Consider the following 27391-nt stretch of genomic DNA (forward strand, 5'->3'; position numbering starts at 1 on the left):
TTGGTATATGAGCATATGCTGTACTTCCAAATGTTCTTATGTGTGACAGGTTTGGCTTCCTACCATGCCATGTCTCATGTGGTGTGCGCTCAGCGCCTTTAGTTGGCATTCTGTTTTGTAGGTACACTGCTGTGAGAATGGCTTCCCCCCATAGTCTTTTAGGGAGATTGCTATCTGACAGCATACATCTGGTCATTTCCACAAGTGACCTAAATTTTCTCTCTGCAACAGAATTTTGCTCTGGTGTATAAGCTACTGTTGTGATATGCTGAATGCCTTCTTGTTCTAGAAATGTGCGCATGCTTTGTGAAGTGAACTCACCACCATTGTCGGTCTGAAGAACCTTTGGTTTTCTTTCAAATTTATTGCTCACCATGGCTACGTATTTCTTCAGCATGTCTGTGACTTGACTTTTCTCTTTCAGCAAATAGGCCACACAATATCTAGAGAAATCATCCAAGAATATTAGCACAAATCTGTTATTTCCCAATGATGGGATATTAAACGGTCCACATAAGTCACTGTGTATTAAGTCCAGCACTTTATTACTCCTATTTCCTGTGTATGCAGGAAATGAGGGTCTCACACCTTTTTGAGTAACACAGTCTATGCATTTCTCCATTTTACCAGCATCTGCACTTATCTGAATGCCGGTGGCCAGTTGCTTACTGTAAAGATCCTGGATCACCTTAGAATCACGATGTCCCAGGCGGCGGTGCCAGATTTCCAGACTACATTTTCCATCATTCTTCCTTACTTGCGCCATATGTGAGGCTTCACCTGAAATGTTCAGCTTATAAACATCATTATGCATAAAAGCTTCAGCATACACTTCATCATTTTTAGAGATTGTGCACTTACTGTTTTCAAAATGAATCACAAATCCCTTCTTATCTAATGTAGATACACTAAGCATATTGCAAACTGCTTGGGGAATATACAAGACATCACTTACAGGAATTTCTTTAACTTCATTAGACACTTTGCATTTTAAGAATCCAATACCTTTTGCTTGGATCTTAGCAGTCCCTGCGTTTGCAGTTTGAAGAATTCCTTCTTCTGGACACATTTCCTGAAAGAAATCTTTACAATTGGTTAAATGGCATGTGCTCCCTGAATCCAAAATCCAAGTACTTTCATTTGAATTATTATTTACCATAGTCAAAGATTTTTCTGCCATTAGAAAGCCCTTGTGTTTATCTTTGTCCTTCATACATTTCCTGGTTTGAAAATTCTTTAGTTCCATTGGCTTAGGTGAGCTAGAGGGAGTGTTTTGTGTTTCCTTACACCATTTAGATACATGTCCCTCCTTTCCACATGAGTAGCAAATCAGCTTGCCCTTGGGTGGAGTTTTCCCATAGCTCCGCCTTCCTCTGTTCTTTGCCAAGAAATTTGTTTCATTTCTCTCTGACTGACTTTGAGAACACATCTCCTCAGAATCATTTATTATGCATTCCTGCCTTAGTTTTGATGTTGCCTGTTCAAAGGATTGCCCTTCAATGGCCTCATTTACAGACCTAAAAACATCAAACTTCTTTGATAGTGAGGTAAAAAGAAATGCTCTTTTCAATGCATCACACATGGGAATTCCAGAAAGTTCTAGCTTTTGAAATGAAGACATAAGATGCATAATGTGATCATTACATTTACTTTTATCCCTTAATTTGGTTTCATTCAACTCTGCCAACCAAATTGGTTGCTGCTTTGCATATGTAGTTGCATACATAGTTCTCAGTTTATATAAAATGTCCTTTGGTGTATCTTTTCCCTCCACTAATATGGCTTGTTTCTCTGAGAGAGCTTCCAAAAGCATGCACTTCACATAATAGTTTGCATTGTCCCATTCAGCCATATTTTCAGCTGTTCTGTCTTGATCTAAGCATATATATAATCCTTTTGCTCGAAGGAGACATATGAATCTTAATTCCCATTGCTGATAATTAAACTCAGTTAATTTAGGCACCTTGAGAGAATAGAACAATGGTGAATTTCTTCCCTCAGCCATTTTCTTAGCCTTCTGTCTGCTGTGTGGGGGGAGAGAGAGACAGACTGAATCTTTCCTTTAAAACTTAAGAGAAAAAAAATGTGGCCTTTTTTTCTGCCTGGTAATACTTCTCTTCTTTTTCAATTCCTGGACCCTGGGCCCATAACCCTTTTGTTGGATTATTTGAAGTAAATAATTAGCAGATTTTAGTACACACAGCTTCAGCTTTAGAAATGTTAATTTCTTTCTTCATCTCTCTCTCATTCACCCCTGAATAATTCACTGCTGAGTCACTTTAAAGTTGAAGTAACAAAACATCTGTTTACTCACAGTTTGTAGTTAGATTATAATCAGACAGGCTTATATATACATATTACTATACATTTGTATTATCAGCTCCTTCCATGTGCTTAGATGGTAATGGATGCTCACACCACCATAGATCCTCTCAGGTTAGGAGAGATCATGAGCTCCATGTACTCCATGTGCTGCATGTGCTGCATCTATCCCCCACAGGAAGTTGCATAGCTATGTGACCTCTCTAAGTAATTCACATCAGAGGTCACAGAGTAATCACAGAGAAATAATAGGTGACAGGCAATGCATGCAAAATACAATTACATTCCAACACTTCCATCCACTGTCTGCCCTTTCTATCCCTTCCATCCACTGTCTGCCCTTTCTCTCTGCCCCTTCAATCCACCATTTGCCCTCCCTCTCCCATCCATCCAGGGTCTGCCCTCCCTCTCCCTCTCATCCAGGGTCTGCCCTCCCTTTCGCTCCCCCTTCCATCCAGGATCTGTCCCCTCTCGCTCTCTGCCCCCAGTTCCAGCCCCAGCCCACATCTACCTGCCCCCCTGTTCAGCCCCCAGCCACTTCTCCATGACCCCTTTTCAGCCCGCAGTCCCCAGTTTCAACCCAGCCCTTTTCTCCCACCAGTCCCGAGCTTCAGCCCCAGCCACTTCTCCCTGTCCCCTTTTCAGCCCCCAGTCCCCACAGTTTCAGCCCCTGCCCCTTTTCAGCCCCCAGTTCCAGTACTAGCCCCCTTATCCCACCTACCCTCCTTTTCAGCCTCCATTTCCAGTCCCCTTCATCCACATGCCTTGGATTAGGGCCCCCCTTTTCAGCCCCAGACCCATTCTCCCACCTGCCCCAGGCATGACACCATTCTCCCTCCTGCCCCCTTCTCGGACCCTAGTTCCAGCTCCAGGCCCCTTCTCCCGTCTGAGCCCCCCAGACCAAGACCCAGTCCCTTTCTCCCATTTGAGCCCCCCCCAGACCCAGTCCCCTTCTCCCATCTGAGCCCCCCTCCCCGACCCAGTCCCCACCTGCCTATCAGCTCTGTGGATGGACAGACGACCCTCTTCTCTTGCTACCCAGCCTTAAAAACAAATCTGTGAAGCACCTTGCATCTACTATGCTGTAAAGGAAGCAAATCACCTCATCGCATCGGCCCTTCCCTCACTGTATCCCGCCCTCTGATGTAACTTCATATTTCCGCGAGGGCAGGACACAGTGAAGGAAGGGCCGATGTGACGAGGCAATTTACAGCAGAGCAGATGCGAGGCGCTTCACAGATTTTTTTTTTTTTAAGGCTTGGTGCCGTGTGGCAGGAGAAGAAGGTCGTCTGTCCATCGACGGAGCTTGTAGGCAGTTGGGGACTGTGGCGCCAGAGGAGCACCCCCCCCCCCCCACACACACACACACACACACACCTGCTGAAACCTGGGGCGGACGGCCCCCACCGCCCTGCCCTTGGTACGCACTGTAGATGTTGCTGCACAGCACAATAAAATCAATGCTAAGGGGGTTATTAATTAAACCAGTCAGGTTTTCAAGATATCCACAGTGAATATGCATGAACTTTATTTGCATACATTGCCTCCATTATATGCAGATGTTTTTCATGTATATGCAGAGAAATTTTTCATAGAGCACAAATGTATGGCTAGGTCTGAGGACACATAAAGGGTTAGTTACCCCAGTAGTTTACTGTCTTCCCCCCCCCCCTTTCAACATAAAAACAGAATTCCTAGTAGTCTAGCAGCCCCTTTCCTTTCCCACCAGACCCAACCCCCTCTGCCCTAATATTAACCCCCCCCCCCCCAAAAAAAAAAAATCATGGTAGACTGGTATACCCCTGCAACAGCATACACACCCTAAAAAGGGGGAAAGCAGGAGCAATGCCCACTCCTCCTCCATTCAGAATGATGGAGCCTGACCTTTAGCGCTATGTTGTGAGGGACTACTAAGGGTCATCCTACCAAATAAGGCAATACTAGGGGTTAGGCACTGCCATTTTGAATGATGGCACCAGAGGCAGGAGCGAGTGAGCATCGTTTCTGCTTTTCCACTTTTTGAGGAGCGTGGAGGGTTCTGGGATGGGAGAGGATGTTACTAGACTAACAGAGATATATATTTTTTTTTAATGATGAGGGAGAAGGAGGGAGGCCGCTGGACATAAACCACTGAGAGGAAGGGGGACATTTTTGCAATGAACTGCAAATTACTGCCGCAGTGTGCACTGTTTTTCATGACAGTACACACTTTTTTTCTAACGCATCAATTATTTGCATGCTCATTGGTTACTGCTGCATTATACTTTTTAGGTCATTTTGCATTAGAAGCCTCACGCTAAGCCATTGGCACGCAGCTCTACTACATGGCTTTCTGCATTGGTCCCTCTGTGATTTGTCTGAGTTTTTCTGTTTATTTTTTGTTTACAAAATTTGGCAAAAATTCTCAAATTTCATTGCCCACACTGTGAATGTAGGCACATTGGGGAACAAAAAAAAACAGAGAGATTTTACTGTCCCTACAAAGAAGGGAAAATCTCATTTTACAGACAAATGATTCCTGTTACTGAAAAGGAGACGTGTGAGTGGTGATTGAGTTTGTTGCACTTGTTTAACATGCAGTAAAGCTTATGCCAAAGTTTCCATTCCTGAGATTTCTCAGACTTTTATCACTTGTTGCACAAAACAGCACTTTATCAAGACAGGAAATAGATGAGCCTTGTTTACTAAAGTACACACATCACTCTGTTTGGATTAACAGTTAATTCAGTGACTGTTCTGACTGTGGTATTAAGTTAACAATTCGTAATGAATAGGGTCCTTCCATTTCTTAGAAGCCAGAAAAGTAAGTCTGCAAAATGAGAATGTTATTATGCCTTTGTATCACTCTATGGTGTGACCATATCTCGAATACTGTGTACAATTCTGGTCACCGTATTGCAAAAAAGATATAGTAAAATTAGAAAAGGCACAGAGAAGGGAGATGAAAATAATAAAGGGCATGGGACAACTTCTCTATGAGGAAAGACTAAAGTGGGTAGGACTTTTCTGCATCGAGAAGAGATGGCTGAGGTGAGATATGATAGAGGTCTATAAAATAATGAGTGAATGGAATGGGTGGAGAAAATATTTCTTCACTCAACATGTAATTAAACTCTGGAATTCGTTTCCAGAGAATGTGGTAAAAGCAGTTAGCTTAGCAGGGTTTAAAAAAAGGTTTGGATAACTTCCTAAAAGAAAAGTCGATAAGCCATTATTAAGATGGGGAAAATCCATTGCTTATTTCTAGGATAAGCAGCATAAAATCTATTTTACTGTTTTGAGATCTTGTCAGGTACTTTAATCTGGATTGACCACTGTTGGAAACAGGATACTGGGCATGACGGACCTTTGGGCTGTCCCAGTATGGCAACACTTTATGTTCTTAGGAAAGAAAACAATGCGGTCCTTTTACTAAGCTGCAGTAATAACAGTTCTACTGTAGCCAGAAAATGGCTGATATTCTATTTTTTTTCTATGAATGACCATACACTAATGTTATCTATAATAGTAGAGGTATCTGATTACATAAGTATATTCTCACCAGACTAGAGAAGAAACTTAGCTGGAAAGGTGAACCTTTTTTTGAGGAAAAGGCCTTGCGAAGCCTCCAGTTTTATTTTTTAATAGCGGGGGGCTGGACTTCTTCATCTTTGGCCTTAAAAACCTCTGACTTTCTAACATCATTCTTGTCATCTTTATATAGAGAATCTTATAGATTACTTAGTTTTAAGAAGTAGCTTAGCTTGCATGCTCTTCTGCTCGTTTATCTATTTCAATGAGCCACTCAATCTTTCAACCACCTGGAGTACTAACCACAGCCTAATGTTGCCATTAGTGTGCGGCCATTTAAAAAAAAAAAAACGCAAGACCTCTTACAGACACTTGTTTTGTAGGTGGTAAGGGCTCACGCGGTAATCCTTTGCTAACTGGTTAGTGCTCAGTAATGCAGACCTGCTGACTGAATAGTGCAGGAACACCTACTCTAAACCCCCAGACATGCTCCCTCCAACAAAACGTTTTAGTGCACACCGATTAGGAAATTACCACAGGACACCTTAGAGCTTCTTGTGGTAAATGCATTCTACTACTTACCGCAGCTTAGTAAAAGGAGCCCATTGTTTTTTGGCTTAAGTACTACATTGCTGCTGCTGCTGCTGCTGTGTGTTTTTTTAAAATAATGTTTTGTTTTTGTTTTGCTTTGCATGCTTTTGACCAAGAAAGAAAAATTTACAAGATTAACTTGAGTTTGGACTTTAGGATATAATATAAAGTACATTGCCATACTGGGAAAGACCAAAGGTCCATCAAGCCCAGCATCCTGTTTCCAACAATGGCCAATCCAGGTCACAAATACCTGGCAAGATCCCAAAAAAGTACAAAACATTCTATACTGTGTATATTATTATTAATAATGGTATATGGACTTTTTCTTTAGGAAGCCATCCAAACCTTTTTTTAAACTCCACTAAGCTAACCACCTTTACCACATTCTCTGGCAACGAATTCCAGCTTTGAAGGTACTAGAAAACTAAGGTTGGAGATATTTTAAAACTTCTGTATTCTCTCTCTTTGTAATACAGGGCAGTCCAGAGCAAACATAATACCCCCCAAGCAGCCACGACAGGTGAAAGGTGCTTCAGATGATGCCATTGCTTTTGGGGAACTGGCAGAAGCAGAGGTGTTGTGCAAGTCTCAACCTACACCACCTCCACTGCCAAAGAAAACCATTGTGAGAGCCAACACTGAGCCAACCCCCAAGGACTTCCTGCAAAACAATGAGCTGAAGTCTCCAGAGAACAAGCTATGTGTGGCCAATCCCACCTATGACATTGACACTAACTGGGACACAGGCAGTGCCTGTTCTTCTGTAAGTTCAGATGCGAAGGTTTTAGACCATGAGTCCGGCGATTCTCTGGACAGACCTCTGGGCAAAGGAAGAGCAAGTGCATCTGCTGGCAACAGCAGTTCTAGCTTAACTGCTATCAGTATTAAAGAGAGGGTTTCCAATAGCATGGAGTCTCTCTCTAGGAGGCACCTTACCCATGGTAAACAAAGCAAAAACATCCAAAAACCCCAGCGGCATGCCTTGTACCGAGGGATTGAGAACAGAGAAGAAGTGGTAGCTAAAATCCGAATTCTACACACTGACTCTCTGAAGAAGTTGGCCATCAAGTGCGAAGATCTTTTCATGGCTGGGCAAAAGGATCAGCTTCGCTTTGGAGTGGACAGCTGGTCTGACTTCCGGCTAACTAGTGACAAGCCAAGCTGTGAGGCAGGTGATGCAATCTACTACACAGCTTCCTACGCAAAGGATCCATTTAACAACTATGCTGTTAAGGTAAATAAGAATAACAAATAATTGTAACAATTTGCATTTATGTTGCACCAGAATTTGTTTTTATAAATAAAGGCTAGCACTTAGGAAACATACATGCAAATCGCCTTTAGCAAGGATGGCCATGAAAACTGGCTACTATACTGGATTACAATTTCTGCAGGAAAGAGAGCAAAAGCTTCACAACTTAAATTAGCTAGCTGTAGTAGAGCAGCACTCTTCATGTAAATAAATGAATAAATGCAGTAAAAGCTCCTTTATCTTTCACTTTACTATCTGGACTGTTCAGTTAATTGGCATATTTCCTAGGCAGCACCTTTACTGGAGGGGAATGACTGAAGAGGAAGAGCTGGATTAGCGAACAGGGTAGCTTTGTGCACTCCTGTTCCCTTGAATGGGGGGGGGGGGGGGGGGGGGGGGGAGGGAGTTAAGTAGAAATGACGAAGAGAGGCTGTTTTAGGAACCCATGGAATGCAGTTCATCCCTTCTACAATTCCTCTGAGACCCTACATCCCTCACTTTGAGTCCATTTTGTCCTCTGGAAAGTCAGGTCTCGGACAAAGTCAGGGTGTAAGGTCTCGTAGAATTGCAGAGCGAATGAACTATATTCTGCTGATTGCCATTTAGAAAATCAGTATTATACTGATCATAGAATGTTAATGACAATAATACAGCTTGAAAATTGTGAGGTGTTATTGCATGACCCTATTATCTGGTCAAAAAGGCAGCCTTTGCAATGATTAGTGTTTTGTGTTAGTGTGTAAGCAATAACCTGCTGTTCTTATTAGGTTGTGATACAAGCCACTAGGCAGCCACCTACACTGTGAGCTCTGCGCACAACTGGCCCACAGCCTATCCTGGCAGCCCACTGTAAGCTCTTCCCTGTTAGCTTGCAGTCTGTCCTGCTAATCACAGCTATTATAGTTCTCTTGGTTTCCCAAAGATGTGTGCAGACAACACTCAGACACTTAGCATAGGTAAATAGTACTGCTTAGCTTATATCTGCATACTGGGGATTGATGTATCTCTGCATACAAGTTTGGTGTAAGCTCGGTTGGTAAGAATCAGGGCTACAGCATATATTACCAGCAAACTCCAAAATGCTTCCTATCTGTCTTTGGAGCTCTGCTTGGCTGCAGAGTAATTTAAGGTGCAATAAAGCAGAAAGCCAAGGGGAAAAAAAAACAACAAGTGCAATAACGTAGAAAGGCAGAAATCCAGAAAAAAAGGAGCTGGATGGCCAAAAAAGACACAAGCACTCCAATCTGACAACCCAGATTAGCTATCGGCCAATACGGAAATCTGTGCCTGTATAGGGAAAAGAGAGAGAAAACTGTTTTCAGGCTGGTATCATCTTAGGCATAGAGAAATCCATGCCCCTGTAGGTGAAAGAATGAATACCTGTTTTCAGCCATGTAGCACTTTAGGTTTCTCCCTCCTTACCAAAAATAGAAGGAATGTGAGGAATAGGAAAAAGTGAAAACCTGCTTTCAGGCATGTAGCACTTTTGGCACTGGGGCCTCTCCGTCCTTATCAGTTGGGAAGGAATGTGAGGAATTTGGGTTTTATTCTGACTCTGAATGCTGTTCAGATTTTTTTTTTTTTATATATACTTTATTTTTGTTATAATTGTAACACATATAGTTGCCAAGTTTTACATAGAGTATTCCCATCACTTTTCCCCCATCCTCATTCCTACTACTACTACTACTATTACTATTTAGCATTTCTATAGCGCTACAAGGCATACGCAGCGCTGTACAAACATAGAAGAAAGACAGTCCCTGCTCAAAGAGCTTACAATCTAATAGACAAAAAATAAATAAAGTAAGCAAATCAAATCAATTAATGTGAACGGGAAGGAAGAGAGGAGGGTAGGTGGAGGCGAGTGGTTACAAGTGGTTACGAGTCAAAAGCAATGTTAAAGAGGTGGGTTTTCAGTCTAGATTTAAAGGTGGCCAAGGATGGGGCAAGACGTAGGGGCTCAGGAAGTTTATTCCAGGCGTAGGGTGCAGCGAGACAGAAGGCGCGAAGTCTGGAGTTGGCAGTAGTGGAGAAGGGAACAGATAAGAAGGATTTATCCATGGAGCGGAGTGCACGGGAAGGGGTGTAGGGAAGGACGAGTGTGGAGAGATACTGGGGAGCAGCAGAGTGAGTACATTTATAGGTTAGTAGAAGAAGTTTGAACAGGATGCGAAAACGGATAGGGAGCCAGTGAAGAGTCTTGAGGAGAGGGGTAGTATGAGTAAAGCGACCCTGGCGGAAGATGAGACGGGCAGCAGAGTTTTGAACTGACTGGAGAGGGGAGAGGTGACTAAGTGGGAGGCCAGCAAGAAGCAGATTGCAGTAGTCTAAACGAGAGGTGACAAGGGTGTGGATGAGGGTTTTGGTAGAGTGCTCGGAAAGAAAGGGGCGGATTTTACGGATGTTGTAAAGAAAGAAACGACAGGTCTTGGCGGTCTGCTGGATATGAGCAGAGAAGGAGAGAGAAGAGTCAAAGATGACCCCAAGGTTTCGAGCTGAGGAGACAGGGAGAATGAGAGAGCCATCAACAGAAATAGAAAACGGGGGGAGCGGGGAGGTGGGTTTGGGGGGGAAAATGAGAAGCTCGGTTTTGGTCATATTTAATTTCAGGTGGCGTTGAGACATCCAGGCAGCAATGTCAGACAAGCACGCTGAAACTTTGGTTTGGATGCAAGGTGAGATATCAGGGGTAGAAAGGTAGATTTGGGAGTCATCAGCATAGAGGTGGTAGGAAAAGCCATGGGATGAGATTAATGAACCAAGGGAAGAAGTGTAGATAGAAAAGAGGAGGGGACCAAGAACAGAACCCTGAGGTACGCCGACAGGCAGAGGGATAGAAGTAGAAGAGGATCCACCAGAGTGAACACTAAAGGTGCGGAGGGAGAGGTAGGAAGAGAACCAGGAAAGGACAGAGCCCTGGAATCCAAGTGAGGACAGGGTATCGAGAAGTATGCTGTGATCGACAGTGTCAAAAGCAGCGGAAAGATCAAGAAGAATGAGGATGGAATATTGACCTCTGGATTTAGCCAGTAATAGGTCATTGGAGACTTTAGTAAGCGCAGTTTCGGTTGAGTGGAGAGGGCGAAAACCAGATTGTAATGGGTCAAGAATAGCATGTGAGGAGAGAAAATCAAGGCAGCGGCGGTGAACAGCACGCTCAAGTAATTTGGAGAGAAAAGGAAGGAGGGAGATGGGTCGGTAATTAGAGGGACAAGTAGGGTCAAGTGAAGGCTTCTTAAGGAGAGGTGTGACCACAGCATGTTTAAAGGCAGCAGGGACAGTCGCAGTGGAAAGTGAGAGGTTAAGAATGTGACAGATAAAAGGAATAAGAGTAGGAGAGATGGCATTAAGAAGGTGGGTGGGAATGGGATCAGAGGAACAGGTGGTACATTTTGAGGAAGAAAGGAGAAGTGTAGTTTCCTCAATAGTAACGTCAGGAAAGGAGGAAAGGAGGAAAGGGAATGAGGGGAAGGAGAGAGAGGGGAACGGACTAGTGGAGGGAGAGCTAGTGAGGTAGAGAAAGCAAGGTTTATCTTTTGAACCTTGTTGTGAAAGAATTCAGCAAGGGTCTGAGGAGATAATGAAGGGGGAGTTGGGGGAGGGGGCACCTTGAGAGAGTTCAATGTGGTGAAGAGAAGTCGAGGATTAGAGCCAAGAGAGTTGGTCAGTTGGATATAATAATCCTGTTTGGCACGTAAAAGAGCAGATTGGAAGGAGGTCAGCATGAACTTAAAGTGTAAGAAATCAGCAAGGGCCCGAGATTTCCGCCAGAGGCGTTCGGCGGAGCGGGTACAGGAACGTAGGTAGCGGATATTAGAAGTCAGCCAAGGTTGGGGTTTTGTACGCCTTACAGGGCGGGTCATCAAAGGTGCAAGAGTGTCTAAGGCAGAGGATAGAGTATTGTTGTAAGAAGAAACAGCCTCGTTGACAGACGTGGATGGTGCCACAGTAGAGAGGAGGTTTGAAACATGGGAGGATAGAGATGAAGGGTCAATGTCGTGAAGATTCCTAGATAAATTACATAGGATAGGACGGGACTGGGAGGGAGGAGATTTAAGTGTGAAAGTTATAAGATAGTGATCAGAGAGGGGAAGTTCGGAGGCAAGGAAACTAGAGGGTGAACAGTTGGAGGAGAAGATGAGATCAAGACAGTGACCATTTTGATGAGTGGGGGAGGTGGAGCATAGTTGGAGATTAAAGGACGACGTTAAAGCGAGTAACTTGGAAATATAAGAGTTGGAAGGATCATTAGCAGGAATATTAAAGTCACCAAGGATAAGAGAGGGGGAGGAAGGATCATGGAAGAAGGCAAGCCAGGCATCAAAGTCACTGAGAAAGGATGAAAGGGACTTATCAGGGGGACGATAAATGACCGCTATTCGAAGAGGCAGAGGAGAGAAAAGGCGGATAGAGTGGACTTCAAAGGAGGAAAAACAGTGAGATTGAGGTGGAAGAAGGGGTTGAAATCTGGAGGAGGGAGAGAGAAGTAGTCCAACACCGCCCCCACGGCCAGCAGGACGAGGAGTATGTGAAAATAGATAACCGCCATGGCACAGGGCTGCGACTGAAGCAGAGTCATCAGGGCAGAGCCAGGTTTCTGTTATGGCGAGCAGATGGAGGTGATGCGAGATAAAGAGGTCCTGGATATAGGGGAGTTTGTTACAGATAGAGCGGGCATTCCATAGGGCGCAAGAGAAGGGCAGAGAAGAGGAGGGGAGTAGAGGAATAGAGATGAGGTTAGAGAGGTCACGGTGAGATCTGTAGAGTTTGGATAATAGTTGGTGAGGAGGGCCAGGATTGGGATTGATGTCACCAGCTGAGAGTAAGAGAAGGAGTAAAAGAGAGCGGAGGAGAGTAGGAGAGGTGTGGCCACGAAGGCGTCGAAGGCGAGAGGTATTTAGGTGGAATGGGGAAGGCAAAATGGAGGGAAGAAAGAGACGGAGATTAAAAGCCAAAAAGGAGGAAGAGGGTAGGAGAGAAGGTGAGGTGATGAAGTCGATGGATGGGAAGTGAGTTCCTGTAGCGGAGAGAGGTAGGGGGTGAGGGAAAAGATTAGGAAGGGACAGAGCTAGGAAGAGAATGTGAATAGGGGCCATAAACGATTAAGGTACTTTAGCCACTGGAAAAAGATTAGATACAAAGAGAAAAATGCCCTGCGCGCCGTTAGGCGCGCGGCACCTAGAGCGGAGGCCCTGAGTGGATCGGGGTGGACCTGGGTGTCACCCCGGAGAAGGCTGTGAGGATATCCAGATGAGCTGCAAGTCCTCCACAGCACCTGAAAGGCAGCCGGTGGTAGAGGTGGGTACCTCTCAGCTGAGGAAAGGCTTACCAGGGGTTAGGCCGAAGCCAGCATTCCTCCCCCTGAGGGTCGCCTGATCCTAGCCAAAAAGCACCTGGGAACTCTGGGCACTTGGAGAGAAGGCCCTGGGAAGATCGGGGTGGAACTGGAGTCACCCCGGATACAGCTGTGAGGAAATGCAGAAGGGCTGCAAGTTCTCCACAGCACCTGGTGGGAGCGCTGGGCACCTAGAGCGGAGGCCCTGAGTGGATCGGGGTGGACCTGGGTGTCACCCCGGAGAAGGCTGTGAGGATATGCAGATGAGCTGCAAGTCCTCCACAGCACCTGAAAGGCAGCCGGTGGTAGAGGTGGGTACCTCTCAGCTGAGGAAAGGCTTACCAGGGGTTAGGCCGAAGCCAGCATTCCTCCCCCTCCCTTCCCTTCCCCTCCCCCCCTCCCTCCTTCCCTTCCCCTCCCCCCCCCCCCCTTCCTTCCCTCCTCCCTCCCCTATAGTGCTCCTGGTTATATTATCTTTATATCATTGTTTGCTCTTGAGAGAAAGTTCTTGCATAAATGTAACTTTCATATCACTGGCACCATTAATCGTGGGGCATCCAGGTCAATCCCCGCTTGTATTCTCCAGCTTTGTATTTGTCCCAAATCTTATTGAACTGGTTTGTGTGTCCATTCTTGATCGCTGTTAACTTCGCCATTTGGTATATATAGTCCATTTTATATATCACTTTAACCGTTGGGGGAGCCAACTGCTTCTTCCAGCTAGAAGCCACTGTTATCTTTCCAGCTATTAAGAACATGGATGCCAGACTGTGTAGTGGTGCTTGTAGTCCTGGAGGTCGGAAATGCAACAAACAAGTGTCTGCTGAGCTCGTGTACTCCCTACCCAGTATCTGCTGTAGCAATTTAAGCAGTTCCTGCCAGAAAATCTGTATCTTTGGGCAAGTCCACCATATGTGTAGCATATCCCCAATAGCTTGACAGCCCCTCCAACACTGATTCGAGGCTCCTGGATACATTTTAGCTAGTCTAGATGGTGTGTAATACCACCGGTAGAAAATTTTATATCCATTTTCCATCATTGAACTATTCATTGAGCCCTTTAGTAAAAAAACCCAATGCTCACTCCCATTTCTGTGGATTATGTGTAGTCCCTATGTCCTGTTCCCATTTCTGTGTATATGCTACAATTGGATTTCTATAGAGTAATAATGCTGTATAAATCCTTGTAACACATCCCCTACGGCTGCTTCCTCCCATTGCCCGTTCTAACTCCGTTTCTTCCTTTTGTAGTTCCCCTTTAGCTTTTCGAAGGATGTAGTCTCTAAGTCTAAGATAATGAATTATATGGTGTGGCAGGAGATCAAATTCCTCCTGCACCTCACCATATGGACGTACCGCTCCCTCCTCCCATATCTGCCCTAATTGTCGCAGTCCTTTCCGTTCCCATTGTTTATATACTCTGTTCCCTTCTTCCCATACAAACCCTGGGGCCCCTTGTATGTGCATCTTTCGGAAGTATGTTCTGTCAGGGCAATATTGTTGTCTTATTTTACTCCAAGTCATTAATGGAGATTCAATCGCTATAGGGAGTAATGCTGCCATTGCTCTAATCCGTGAATTAGGGAGCCATAATAAAGTAGCCGGGCGATTAAGCCCTATCCAGTGTTTCTCTATTTGGATCCATGGTCTGTTCAGGTTTTAACAAAAGTATGCAGTTTAAAAATCAAATAAACTTCATACTGTTATACTAATTTTGTCTAAAATAATATAGTACACAGGAATACAATGCCATGCCTAGGCAACTACAAAACAAGCCTACTGCACTAACAACACAGTATTACAATGCTAGTGTACATACATTTATATGTAAGCCAAAAACAGGTAACTTGGTATTATCATGTAACACCTATCACCCACCTGGGGTCAGTGGTGTACCTAGGTTGGCTGCCACCTGGGGCGGGTTGCCACTACACCTCTCCCCCCAAAGCACATCACATACACACACCCCGCGCATCCCCCACCTCCTCCTTGAAGCGCATCATCCTCACCACCTGGGGGTGCACGGAGCAGTCGCACAGCTGTTGCCTCCATCAGTCCCCTGCCCCAGAACAGGAAGTAATGTCAGAGAGTGTAGGGAACTGGTTGAGCTGACAGCTGTGCGACTGCTCCGTGCACCCTCTTGCTGCCTGCCCCCACCGCCCCACCCTTAATGCCTGGGGAGAGTCTGGGCCAGCACTTGCCCAGGCCCGCAATCACCTGTGCATGTGCCCCCTACACTGGCATACCCTCCACCCGCCTTCTGGGTCCCACCCACAAGTTATTTCCTCAGTGGTTTTTAGGGACACTGGGGCCACTATCCTAGAGGTCACACAGTTCCTAGAAAACACCCACAGATTGAGAATACAAACTACCAGGATCCTTAGTCCAGGATAACAGAGCTAACAAACTAATAGTTTTAGTTTCCAAAAAAAGTAGAGCAGTGAACAATAAATGTTTAAACGGGAATAGGTAAAATAACAAGGATTTGTTGTTAAAACTACCTGAACACTTTTTACTATCTAATTAGTAACTGAGGAGGTCATGAAAAAGGTACTACTCACAGGAATTGAACGGGGCCTCACGCAGAGGTCTTCTACTCACTCCCAACTGAGACTGAGGAGTTCTAGCATAGTCTGCGATAGGTTTTTGGCTTCAGGGCACGGAACATTATCACTAAGGATGTTTGACCAATGACACTGCAGATTACTTTTCTTTTTTGGGGAATGTAGCTAAAGAGAAAACAGACCTCTGTTACAGCTTTAATGCAAACACCACCTGCTGGCCAACCAAGGGAAATTCACTGAAGGAAAAAGTGTCATAGGGCAGCAATACAAATCACGAAGCATGGGAGCCCCCAATTTTGTCACAGGTACTACTTAGGCAATTGCCTAACTTCCACATAGTTTATTGCAGTTCCTATCAGGTTGACAAACATTTCAGAGTGGAAGAGGTATGCAGTAGGCTGAAATAAACAAAAGTAGCTTTATGATGATTCTTAATTACCTTTCTAGAGGACTGAAATTGATTAGTGTTTGAGAAGTTTTAATAAGAGTCCATCTCTTACAGCATTTTCAGAACTCTTTGAGATGAGGCATTTGCTTGCCCCAATTTGTCGGAATTTATTGTCTCCAAAGTTATACTGATGCTTTTTCAGTTGCACAGTTTTTATTTTTAATTGTCTTGTTGTTATCCACTTCCTGTAGGCCTGGCTTCATAGCCAGGTAGTGATCAGTGAAATCTAAATTTTTTTAAATACATCCATAGGTTCTTTAATCTTTGTTTTTGGAAAAGCTATTAATCCTCATAACGTTTAGTGATTTCTTTGTATATACATCCAGCAATTAATTTACTGAAGAGTAGCACATTTTGAAAATGTATTTAGAAAGTTTTTTTAAATAGTCTAAATGGTTTCACTAATAATAATGAAGATTTGATTGGCTACAGATGGTAGCGCTTGAGTCTACCAGGGATGACAATGCCCTAATTGTTGAACGCCTATTTACTGTTAAGTAGTGAACTGGATTCTGATGGTACCAATAGTTGATGTTCCTCTACTGTAGGATTGTTACTGCAGTGCCCTGGATGTAAAAGGTAGGCAAGTAAAGAAATAGTGTTTCAAACATCACTAAGTAGCCCTAAGTCTGCGGCAAATAAAGCTTTATTCAGCTCGTCTGACACTCCTTCAAAGGAAGGCCAAGTTCTCCTAAACTGCAGTTAAGTTTTATGTTTAAATCATTTTTATTGGAACTGCAATTACTTTAATAACATCATCATCACATAGATTTCTGTGTGCTTCACCCAACCTGTTGTGTTACATTCAATGTTTACAATACAATTACATATCCCATGTGATTTGCTTTTTGATAGTTATCTCTCTTACCCCACCCTCCCTCATCTCTTGTCCCCATGCTCATCCCTGTGTGTTCTTCACCCCCCTTCAACCCTCCCCCTCCCCCCCCCTTCCTGTATGTATATCTTATACGTGAGCTCATCCATTTTCCTCCGAACCCCAGGGCAGCCCGTTAAGCACTTGACTACGCGCCCAGGGCGATATCTTGTTTATGTATTTCCCCCAGACACTTAGGAACCGCGTCCTTTGCTTTGGTGTCAGGCGTGCCCCACTTGCTTCCCAAAGCATTAGTTGATGCAGTCTGTTCCTCCAGTACCAATGAGAGGGAGGCACGTCCACCACCCAGTGGTTGAGAATGCACTTTTTCCCCACTATGCATGCTTTGCTCATAAACATCCGCTCCCCTTGGGTCCCAACCCCCCACTGCCCAGGGATACCCAGTAACATTTTCACAAAGGTGAGAGCAATTGGGTACCCCAACACCTCTCCCATGTAGTTACCCAGTCTCCACCAAAAGGCTTTGAGAGGTCTACACTGCCATAGGCAATGCACCATAGTTGCATTGTTCTGTTTACATTTCGGGCAGCTGTCCGAAGGCACTACTTTAGCATGGAAAGCCCTTCTGGGAGAAAAGTACGCTCTGTGTAAAATTCTTAACTGGCACTCTTGTAGTTCTGCACTGTGAACCACCTTCGGTATGCCCATCAGTGCTTGCTTTATATGATCAGAAATTTGTTGCTGCGCTTCCGCGTTCCACCTTGTTGCCACCTCTTGATACCTGCATTTCTGGTTGCCCTTTCTCTAGCTCCCTGCGGAACCAGGAGACCGAGACCTGCCCTAATGCATCCCCCTCCATGAATTCCCTGAGTTGTCTCCCAAATCTGAGGGACAACCCCTCCTTTGCTAGGCTATGCACATAATGTGCTAATTGTTGATAGGCAAAGAGCACCGCCAATCCCCCCGAACATGTTTGTTGGAAATCTGCCAATGAGATCAAGGTACCATCCTCTTGAAGGAAGCTTTCTACTAGCTGTACGCCCTGTTCCTGCAATCTGCGAAACACTGCATTTTCCCTGCCTGGGGTGAAATCATCATTCCCAGCCAGCGAAAGGAATACACTAGAATTTGGGTCCTGTCCCCACCTTTGCAGTAGCTCCCGCCACATATTCCGCAACGGCCCCAGCAACATGCTTTCTCTGAGTCTAACAGGCAACTGTCCTTTCCGTTTAACATGTAGTAAATTGTTCAGATGCCACGGGTAGAAATATGCCATTTCCAATCCTACATCCGTGTATGTGGTCGAGCCCAGGAGCCAATCCCGCAAATGTCGCAGGAGGCATGCCTGGTTGTACGCCCGCATATCCAGCAGTCCTAACCCCCCCCCCCCCCCCCCCCTCCAGTTCCCTAATAGGTGTTGCCACTTCATCTTGGGTTTCTTGCCGGCCCAACAAAACTTCATCATTATTCTTCTAAATGTCCCCAGTTCCCGCCTTGCCAACCTCAGAGGAAGGGCCTGTAATACATAAAGCCAGCGTGGAAATACTATCATACGGAACAGCTGTATCTGCCCCGTTAACGACACAGGGAGCATAGACCATCTTGCCAATTGCTCTTTTGTGTCACTTAGCAATTTGGCAACATTAAGATCATAAATCTTCCTGATATCCATTGGGAGTTGTATTCCCAGATATTTAAAAGACCCCTGCGCCCATCTCAATGGAAATCCATCCCCCCACTCCCTTTGGAGTTTTTCAGAGCTGGCTAGGGCCTATGACTTCAAAAAATTTAACCGGAACCCCGAAAAGTCCCCATATTCCTCTAAGCTTTCCATAAGATATGGCAGAGAGCGCTTGGGGTCCGTGATTAGCACCAACAGATCATCCGCAAATGCAGCTGTCTTGAAGGTATGCTCTCGAATCACCACCCCTCGAATATCTACATTATTTTGAATCTCCCTCAAAAGGGGGTCTAGCGCTAGGATAAATAGAAGTGGTGACAGTGGACGCCTTGACTCGTCCCTCTCCCTATCGGGAACCAGTCAGACTGCAGACCATTCGCATGTATCTGCGCCTGAGGGTCTGCATATAGTGTTCTCACCGCCCTCTCGAACGATCCTGTGATTCCATAAGCCCACAACGCTCCAAGCAGGTAACCCCAGTCCTCTCTGTCGAACGCTTTCTCAGCGTCGAAGCTGATGAGCAGAGCCAGGGTCTGTTCTATTCTAACCCTCTCTAACGCAACCCATATCCGCCTCATGTTCTTAGCTATCACCCTCCCACATGTAAATCCCACTTGGGAGTCCATGACCAAAGTTGGCAGATGCCTCACCTATACGAGTCTGGTCTATCTTCTGGTTTACCTGCCTTTGGCAGCACGCTGATTTGTACCCTATTCAGATGCCGTGGCAACTGCCCCTGCTGCATTAAATACTGCCGCGAGCAACGGGCTCACCTCAGCATTCAATATTTTGAAAAATTCATTTCTCCAGCCATCCGACCCCGGAGCCTTCCCTAATTTACTCCACTTAATCACTAAATGTACTTCCTCCTCGGCAATGGGTGCATTCAGCACCTCTGCCTCTTCCGTAGATACCTTCGGTAGGTCCATACTATGTAGGTATGTCCCACTGGGGCGTACTAAATCTTCCTGCTTTGTGTATAGCCGGCCAAAAAAATCCTTCAGGATTGCCACAATGCCCTCATCTGTGTTTGCCCGTACTCCTGCGCTATCCTCCATTGTGAGGATTTTCTTAGCACTAAGTCTCTGGAAGCGAGTCGGGCCAAGAACCTCCCACTTTTTTGTTGGCAAACCTGTATAACTGGTACTTATAGTATATGTTTGCTTTCTGAGTCTTCTCCTGCAGAAGTTCATTTAGGGCCTGTTGTGTCTCTAACAATCGCCGTCTCACTCCCAGATCGTGACCCTGTCCGTACTTCTTTCTCAATGCCACCACCTGCCTCTCCAATCTATGCACCTCCCTATTCCTTGCTCTCTTTTTGAAGGCCAGATAAGAAATGATGTCCCCCCTGAGGACAACCTTAGCCGTCTCCCAAAAGAGAACTGGGTCTGACCTAAGTTGTTCGTTGTGAGCACTATATTCCCTCCATTTCTCCACCAGGAAAGGCCAAAATTGAGCATCCCGATACAGGTATGCGGGAAAGCGCCAGGTTCCCAGTGTGGGTCTCCCCCCTCCCAGCCAGATCTGCGTTCTCACCCAAGCATGATCAGACACCATGATTGGACCTATCTGAGCTTCCTCCACTTTGGTGATAAGCTCCCTTGAAAGCATTATGTAATCTATTCTAGACAGTGTGTGATGAGCTCTGGAAAGGTGTGTAAAGTCTTTATCTATCGGATGTAACATTCTCCAAACATCTACCAACTCTAATGTATCACATACTCTCGAGGTACCTCTCTCCCTTCTGGTCAGCTCCTTCCCTGTCGGTTTAGATCTATCCCATAATGGGTCCATTACATCATTCAGGTCCCCTCCCACCACCAGTGGTATTTCACCCATTGCATGAATTTTGCGAGTAAGCTGCATGACAAACTGCTTATCATAAGTATTTGGAGCGTGTATGTTACACAGCACTAAGGGCTGTCGTTCCACCACCACTGATGTGAGGACATACCTCCCCCCTGGGTCTGCCACCATTCTTTTGACCTCCACATTAATATTTTTCCTAATTAGAATCACTACTCCTCCCTTTTTTTTGACCGCTGATGCTTCATACAATTCCCCCACCCACCAGGTTTTCAGCTTTTTGTGTTCTTCCCGTGTGAGATGTGTTTCTTGCAAAAATGCTATGGACACTTTCTTATCATTCAGTGTTTTTCATATTTTCTGTCTCTTGATCAGAGAGGATATACCCCCCACATTCCATGTTATTATCTGTAAGGTTGTCATGTCACACCTCTTTCTGTATTGTACCACTCCACTGCATATCTTTTTCCCTGCAATATGCACCGAGAGTGTCCCAGCCTCCACCCTCTCAGCCCGATGTGGGTCCCTCTTCCGCCTTATTCGGCCTACCCCCCCCCCCCCCCCCCCCAGTCCTTTCTCATTCTCACCATACCACAACAGCCATACAAGAAGTTCCCTTCCCTCCTCCCTCTCCCTCCCCACATCTATTACCTATAAGCAACTTTGCTTTTTACCTGTAGGGCTGTAGTTAAAAATCTATGCTAAAGATGAATTAAATTTAAAAAGTGGTGTAATTTTAACATAATTACCGGCTGAGATACGAGGGACCTATGACGCCGAGACCAGCTCACATAGCCCCGCAGCACCAAAGTGAGAAAAACGGACAAGATCCCCTCCACCAGGATCTGAAGACAAAGGCCTCACCATCCCTCACAGAGCAAAGGATCAGAGATTTTCCCTTCACACCCCTTGCATGTGGATCTGGTTAAGGGAGCCTGAGACCAGCAATGATTTGATGTGGAGGGACTTCATAAATTCCTGGAACAGGACCTTTGACTAATAAAGTCTCTTAGGGTCCCCTAGACTTTACTCCAACCAACAGCCCGGTGCACAGGACTATAGAGCCTTAGCACCTTGGACATCACCCCTCGATCATCTAATTGCGAGTATTTACCTACCTCCAAACTGACACCAAAATGAATACAGTCAAACTTTTCCTAGCAATCCATTCTCTATTATTGATCCACCTAACACTATCCATCCCACTCACACCAATCAATATCATACCCATTCTACAAATCCACAAAAAGCTGAATATTAACTCCACACCTCACCAGGATACAAAATCACTCACTGGACCAGAAAGGACAAGAGAGGTGGAGGCATAGGCCTAATCTACCGCTCTCACTTCATCACTGAAACCACAGCCAAGTCCATAACACCCCAACTCGAAATCGCCGCAATTAGAATCCACAACAAATCCCTGCTTGACTATCTGAACTGTGTCTTGTTTTACAGACCGCCAGGTAACTGGAACGAAAGCCAGTCAAGCTTCATGGATTTTATCTCAAACACTTGTGTAACTAGCTCTAATATACTAGTTTTAGGAGACATCAACCTTCACCTAGAAAACTCTACCAACGCAAGTGAATGCAAGGAATTCCTCCACTCATGGGATCTTAAATGGCCACACATACAGGCAACCACGTTAAAGGACACACACTTGACCTGTTCTCACGCAAACTGTCCACTGACCAGAACCTGATAATAACAGATATTAAATGGACAGAAACACTTTGGACCGACCACTACAAACTAAACCTATCCCTAAAATGGTGGAAAAAAGGTTCATATCGCACCCAAGAACAAGAAACCTACACTACAAGAGGCTAAATAGACCTGAACACATTCTGGCAACATATATATAATAATGACTGGACAGCACAGACGGACGCCATAAACTTCCTTTCTGAATGGGACGAAAGATGTAGAAACATTTTAGATGACCTGGCACCCTTACGAATAAGAACCTCACACAGACACAATCCAGTACCATGGTTCAACGATGAACTGAAAAAAATAAAAACACAAACCATAAAGTTCGAACGAGCATGGAAAAAAATAAAAGATGATCACACACTCAATGCTTGGAAGCAAATACATAGAAAATATAAATACGCAATAAGACAAGCCAAAAGGTCATACTACAAAACCAAAATAGGACCAGATCACAACGACACAAAAAAACTGTACCAACTCGTACATAAACTACTGGACACCACCCCGTTCACCACTACTACTACTACTGCTATTTAGCATTTCTATAGCGCTACAAGGCGTACGCAGCGCTGCACAAACATAGAAGAAAGATAGTCCCTTCAATGAAAAAATTGTAAAATTACGGTATGAAACAGTCTTCCTCAAAACATTGCCAATATCAAAAATTTCATCAATGACTTAGACCCAACCTTAGGAGAATTCCCAGCGGATTGTATCTGGTCAAAATTCGCTCCCCTTACTACCAAAACAATGGCTCAGGCATTTAACAGAGCCACCGGCACTCACTGCAAACTGGACACCTGCCCCAGTCACCTTTTAAAATCTGTCCCCCACTCGCTTCATAACAGATATCACATCCCACGTAAACTTCATGCTCCAACAAGGCCTCTTCCCAAAGGAGAACGGCAACATTCTACTCACCCCCTTACCAAAAGATACCAAAAAGAAAACAAATGACATCACCAATTACCGCCCAGTAGCATCTATCCCACTAGCAGTCAAGGTGATGGAAAGTATGGTAACCAAACAACTGACCGACTACATACACAAATTCTCAATACTACATGAATCACAATCAGGATTCCGCCCCCGCCACAGCACCGAAACAGTGCTAACCACCCTCCTGGCCAAATTCAAACAGGAAATAGCAACAGACAAAAGTATGCTTCTCGTGGGGTTTGTGTGTTTTGCACTGATTAGAGTGTTGCTTATGCTATGTGGTATGATATTATATGTAACATACAAGATCCATTCCTGTTATGTTTTGTTGGACAATTGTTCTTATTTTTTCAATAAAGACTTCATATAAATTAAAAAAAAAAAAAGTATGCTTCTCCTTCAATTTGATATGTCCAGTGCATTCGACATGGTGAACCATAGTATACTGCTCAGACTCCTAGACTACTTCGGGATTGGCGGAACCATACTTAGTTGGATTAAGGGTTTCCTAACCACCAGAACTTACCAAGTGAAAGTGAACTCTACTATATCATCACCCTGGAAGGCAGATTGCGGAGTACCTCAAGGATCACCACTGTCACTGATCCTTTTCAACCTATTGATGACCCCATTAGTCAAGTCCTTATCCACTCAAGGCCTTAACCCATTCATCTATGCAGACAATGTCACAATATACATCCCTTTCAAACATGATCTGACAAAAATCACCAATGAAATTAACCTCAGCTTCCACATCATGAGCTCATGGGCAAACACATTCCAACTAAAACTCAATACAGAAAAAAAACACTGCCTCATCCTTTCATCCCAATACACACGAATATACCCACAAACTTAGTCACCCCGGACTACGCCCTTTCCATTTCAGATAGCCAGAAAATCCTTGGTGTCACCTTTGACCGAAACCTTACACTCGAGACCCAAGTTAACTCTACAATCAAGAAAATGTTCCACTCAATGTGGAAACTTAAACGCGTGAAACCATTCTTCCCAAGAGCAACTTTCCGCAACCTGATACAATCAATGGTATTACGCTATGCTGACTATTGCAATGGACTTTATGCGGGATGTAAAGAATTACTGATAAACTACAGACTGCTCAAAACACATCAGCCAGGCTTATATTTGGAAAATCGCAATTCGACAGCGCCAAACCCCTACGAGAAAAACTGCACTGGCTCCCAATCAAAGAACGTATTACTTTCAAAATCTGCACCCTGGTCCACAAGATTATCTATGGCCGAGTTATATGGCTGATCTCATAGACATACCAACCAGAAACACAATTAGAACATCACGAACATACCTAAATTTTCACCACCGTAGCTGCAAGGGACTCGAGTACAAATCAATTTACGGATCCAGCTTCTCCTATATAAGCACACAACTATGGAACGCATTACCGAAAGCCATAAAGACAACACAGGATCACCTCAACTTCCGGAAATAACTAAAGACCAATGTGTTCGAAAAGGCATACCCTACTGATCCAACTTAAGTGCCTGAACTCAGCAACACAACAAAACCAAAACTTGCAATGAACAATATATTGCTCTTCTTCTCACGATTCTCTAATGTGACTATAACAACATCACTCTGTATTTGCTTCATCACCGGAGGTGGCTAACACCTCACGGTACTATGTAAGCCACATTGAGCCTGCAAATAGGTGGGAAAATGTGGGGTACAAATGGGGTATAAATAAATTTCCTCCATTGTACTTGCATGGAAAGTGCACCAAAATTGGTAGTTTTGGGCCATGTAAGGACAATGAACATCATTTTTCTGGCCAAAATTCTCTTTTACTGTAGCCTGTAGGCGGATTTCCCAGATAATAAATTACCTGAAACAAGGTTTCCCAACAGAACTATCTGCAAGCAAAATATTCTGTTCTCTGTCTAGGGGAAGGGGGGAAACCTTGGCTATGGCCCTACATGCCACTATTTCGGTCAGAGAGAGAGCTGAGAAATCAGGCTGATATATATATTAGCTTTATTATGGATAATATAAAATAAAAAAAATATACAAAATAGAAATTTGGCAAAGCTTGGCTGAACAAAAATACTGGTAGTAATTCTTACAACTATATTCTAACACTACACACATTTCTTACTGGTTGCTAGGTAAACTTGCACAACTGATTAGAATGCAATAACTATGTTACGAGGTAGTATGGTAATTAGCAGCTTCTTTCCCGACCAAGGTTATGACTAACACCAGCCTTATGCTCAGGTAATCACCACTCGCTAACCCAGACTAATAGGAGATAGATCACTGTGTCTCTCACCAGGCAACCTCCGGGGATGCCTCTCAGGAGTAGCACAGGTTACTTCCCAGACTCAAGCTGAGAGATCAGCGAGTCTTCGTCAGAGCCACGACAGGCACTCTGCAGCAGTCAGCAAAGGCACAGGTCACACCTTGTAGGTAGCTGAATCACACAGTACTCTTCCAGATACACAGTTCATCAGTTGGTGGACCTTCTTAGGTCACTGGTCTTCTTTCCACCTCCACCTTCTTCCAAGGATTCCGACTCACTAACTCCCCAACTCTTCCCACTCTTTCAGCGCCTCTCGGTCAGGTGATACCAATTATCCTCTTGTTTTTTCTTTTTGACCTTGGAAATGGTAACTTCTGGTACCATGCATGCCTCCCTTCTCATCATCTCCGAGATAGAAGGGGAATAATTGGAGCACAGAGTGTCCTTGGCTTCAGCAAGCCTGTCAGTGATTTTCCACAAACTGAAGCTGACTCTGACACAGAAATGTGCAGGTCAGAGGTTTGCAGCAGCCATCTTCTGTCATAGGCTTGTATAGGCCAAGACCCACAAGGGAGACACAGGGACATACCCCTACAAGCCACAAAAACAAGTTTTTCAGTTATTGACCACACTGTACATGGATAAAAGTATGCAGTTATGTCAGTGCATGTACTCTTACTCATGTCAGTTTGTAAGCATTCCTAAGGTGGTATTAAGTCAGGGGAGGCAAAATTAGAATTGTACAAAATATTAGATGCAGATTTTTGTGGCTAATTTTGCTTTGGACTCCTCACGTAATTTGGCCTTGGTTTTATGACTGCATACCTCACAACTTAAAACTACGTGCAAGGTTTGCTGGACTGCGGGCAGTTTATGCACTTCTATGTGCATGCCTCTAGTGTAAATGATTGGAATCTTGAAACTTTAGTCTGTTTTAAACTCTCAGCTTTGTCAGCTTCCTGTAGGTATGATATTTAGTATATTTGTCTTATCTCTAAGCAATTCCAGAAAGATTTACTAGTTTTCCAGACTCATATACGAGCAGCCCTATTTTAGAAAGGGCGGGACTTGAGGGAAGGCCGGCCAACGACGAAGCGAGTTTTCTTTTCTCAGACGCGAGGCACCGGCACCGCCGCTTGGAGGTTTTTTTTAAATGCTGGGTCAGGTGAGGTGCGGGCGACAGAAGAGGGTCGTTTGGCGGGTCGGGGAGGGGGGGTCAGACGGGAGATGTCTCAGGTGGCTGGAGGGAGGGGGAGCAGCAGGGGAACGAGGAGACTCGCGTCGCGGGACATGGGTGGAGGGCAGGGGGGACGGGGGGGTTACTGGACATAGGTGGATGGCAGTTGGCAAGGGGGGCAGGAGGGGAGGAGGGCTTCTGGACATAGGGGGAGGGCAGGGGACACAGGAGGGTCACTGGACATGGGTGGATGGCAGGGGAGGGCATAGGGGACAGGGGGGTTGCTGGACATGGATGGCAGGGGGGACAGGAGGGTCGCTGGACATGGGTGGATGGCAGGGGAGGGGGGTTCTGGACATAGGTGGAGGGCAGGGGGCACAGGAGGGTTGCTGGACATGGGTGAATGGCAGGGGAGGGGGTTTCTGGACATAGGTGGATGGCAGGGGAGGGCAGGGGGCACAGGAGGGTCGCTGGACATGGGTGGATGGCAGGGGAGGGCATAGGGGACAGGGGGGGTTGCTGGACATGGATGGCAGGGGGGACAGGAGGGTCGCTGGACATGAGTGGATGGGAGGGGGTTTCTGGACATAGGTGGATGGCAGGGGAGGGCAGGGGGCATAGGAGGGTCGCTGGACATGGGTGGATGGAGGGGAGGGGGGTCTCTGGACATAGATGGATGGCAGGGGAGGACAGAGGGGACAGGGGGGTTGCTGGACATAGATGGATGGCAGGGGGGACAGGAGGGTCGCTGGACATGGGTGGATGGAGGAGAGAGATGAAATGCTGGACATGGATGGAGGCGAGGGAAGAGTGAGGAAGGAGATGAGGTGAGGGAAAAGGAAGAGAGGAGAAAAAGTGCACATGGATATAGAAAATAGGCAGAAGCTGGATCCACTGGACAGTCAAGTCTGTGGAGGACCCAGCTTTT

At 45.2% G+C, this 27391-nt stretch overlaps 1 protein-coding gene across 1 annotated transcript in view; it reads left to right on the forward strand.

Annotated features, from left to right (window-relative positions):
• PEAK1 (pseudopodium enriched atypical kinase 1) overlaps window positions 1-27391 on the forward strand; it is a 393758-nt gene that overhangs the window by 360414 nt on the left and 5953 nt on the right. Inside the window, exon 6 of the mRNA XM_030186920.1 lies at window positions 6903-7660. Coding sequence (XP_030042780.1) covers window positions 6903-7660 — 758 coding nt within the window. The remainder of the gene's footprint in view (window positions 1-6902; window positions 7661-27391) is intronic.

Source organism: Microcaecilia unicolor, chromosome 1 (assembly GCF_901765095.1).
Source record: "Microcaecilia unicolor chromosome 1, aMicUni1.1, whole genome shotgun sequence".
In the NCBI taxonomy this organism is placed as follows: domain Eukaryota; kingdom Metazoa; phylum Chordata; class Amphibia; order Gymnophiona; family Siphonopidae; genus Microcaecilia; species Microcaecilia unicolor.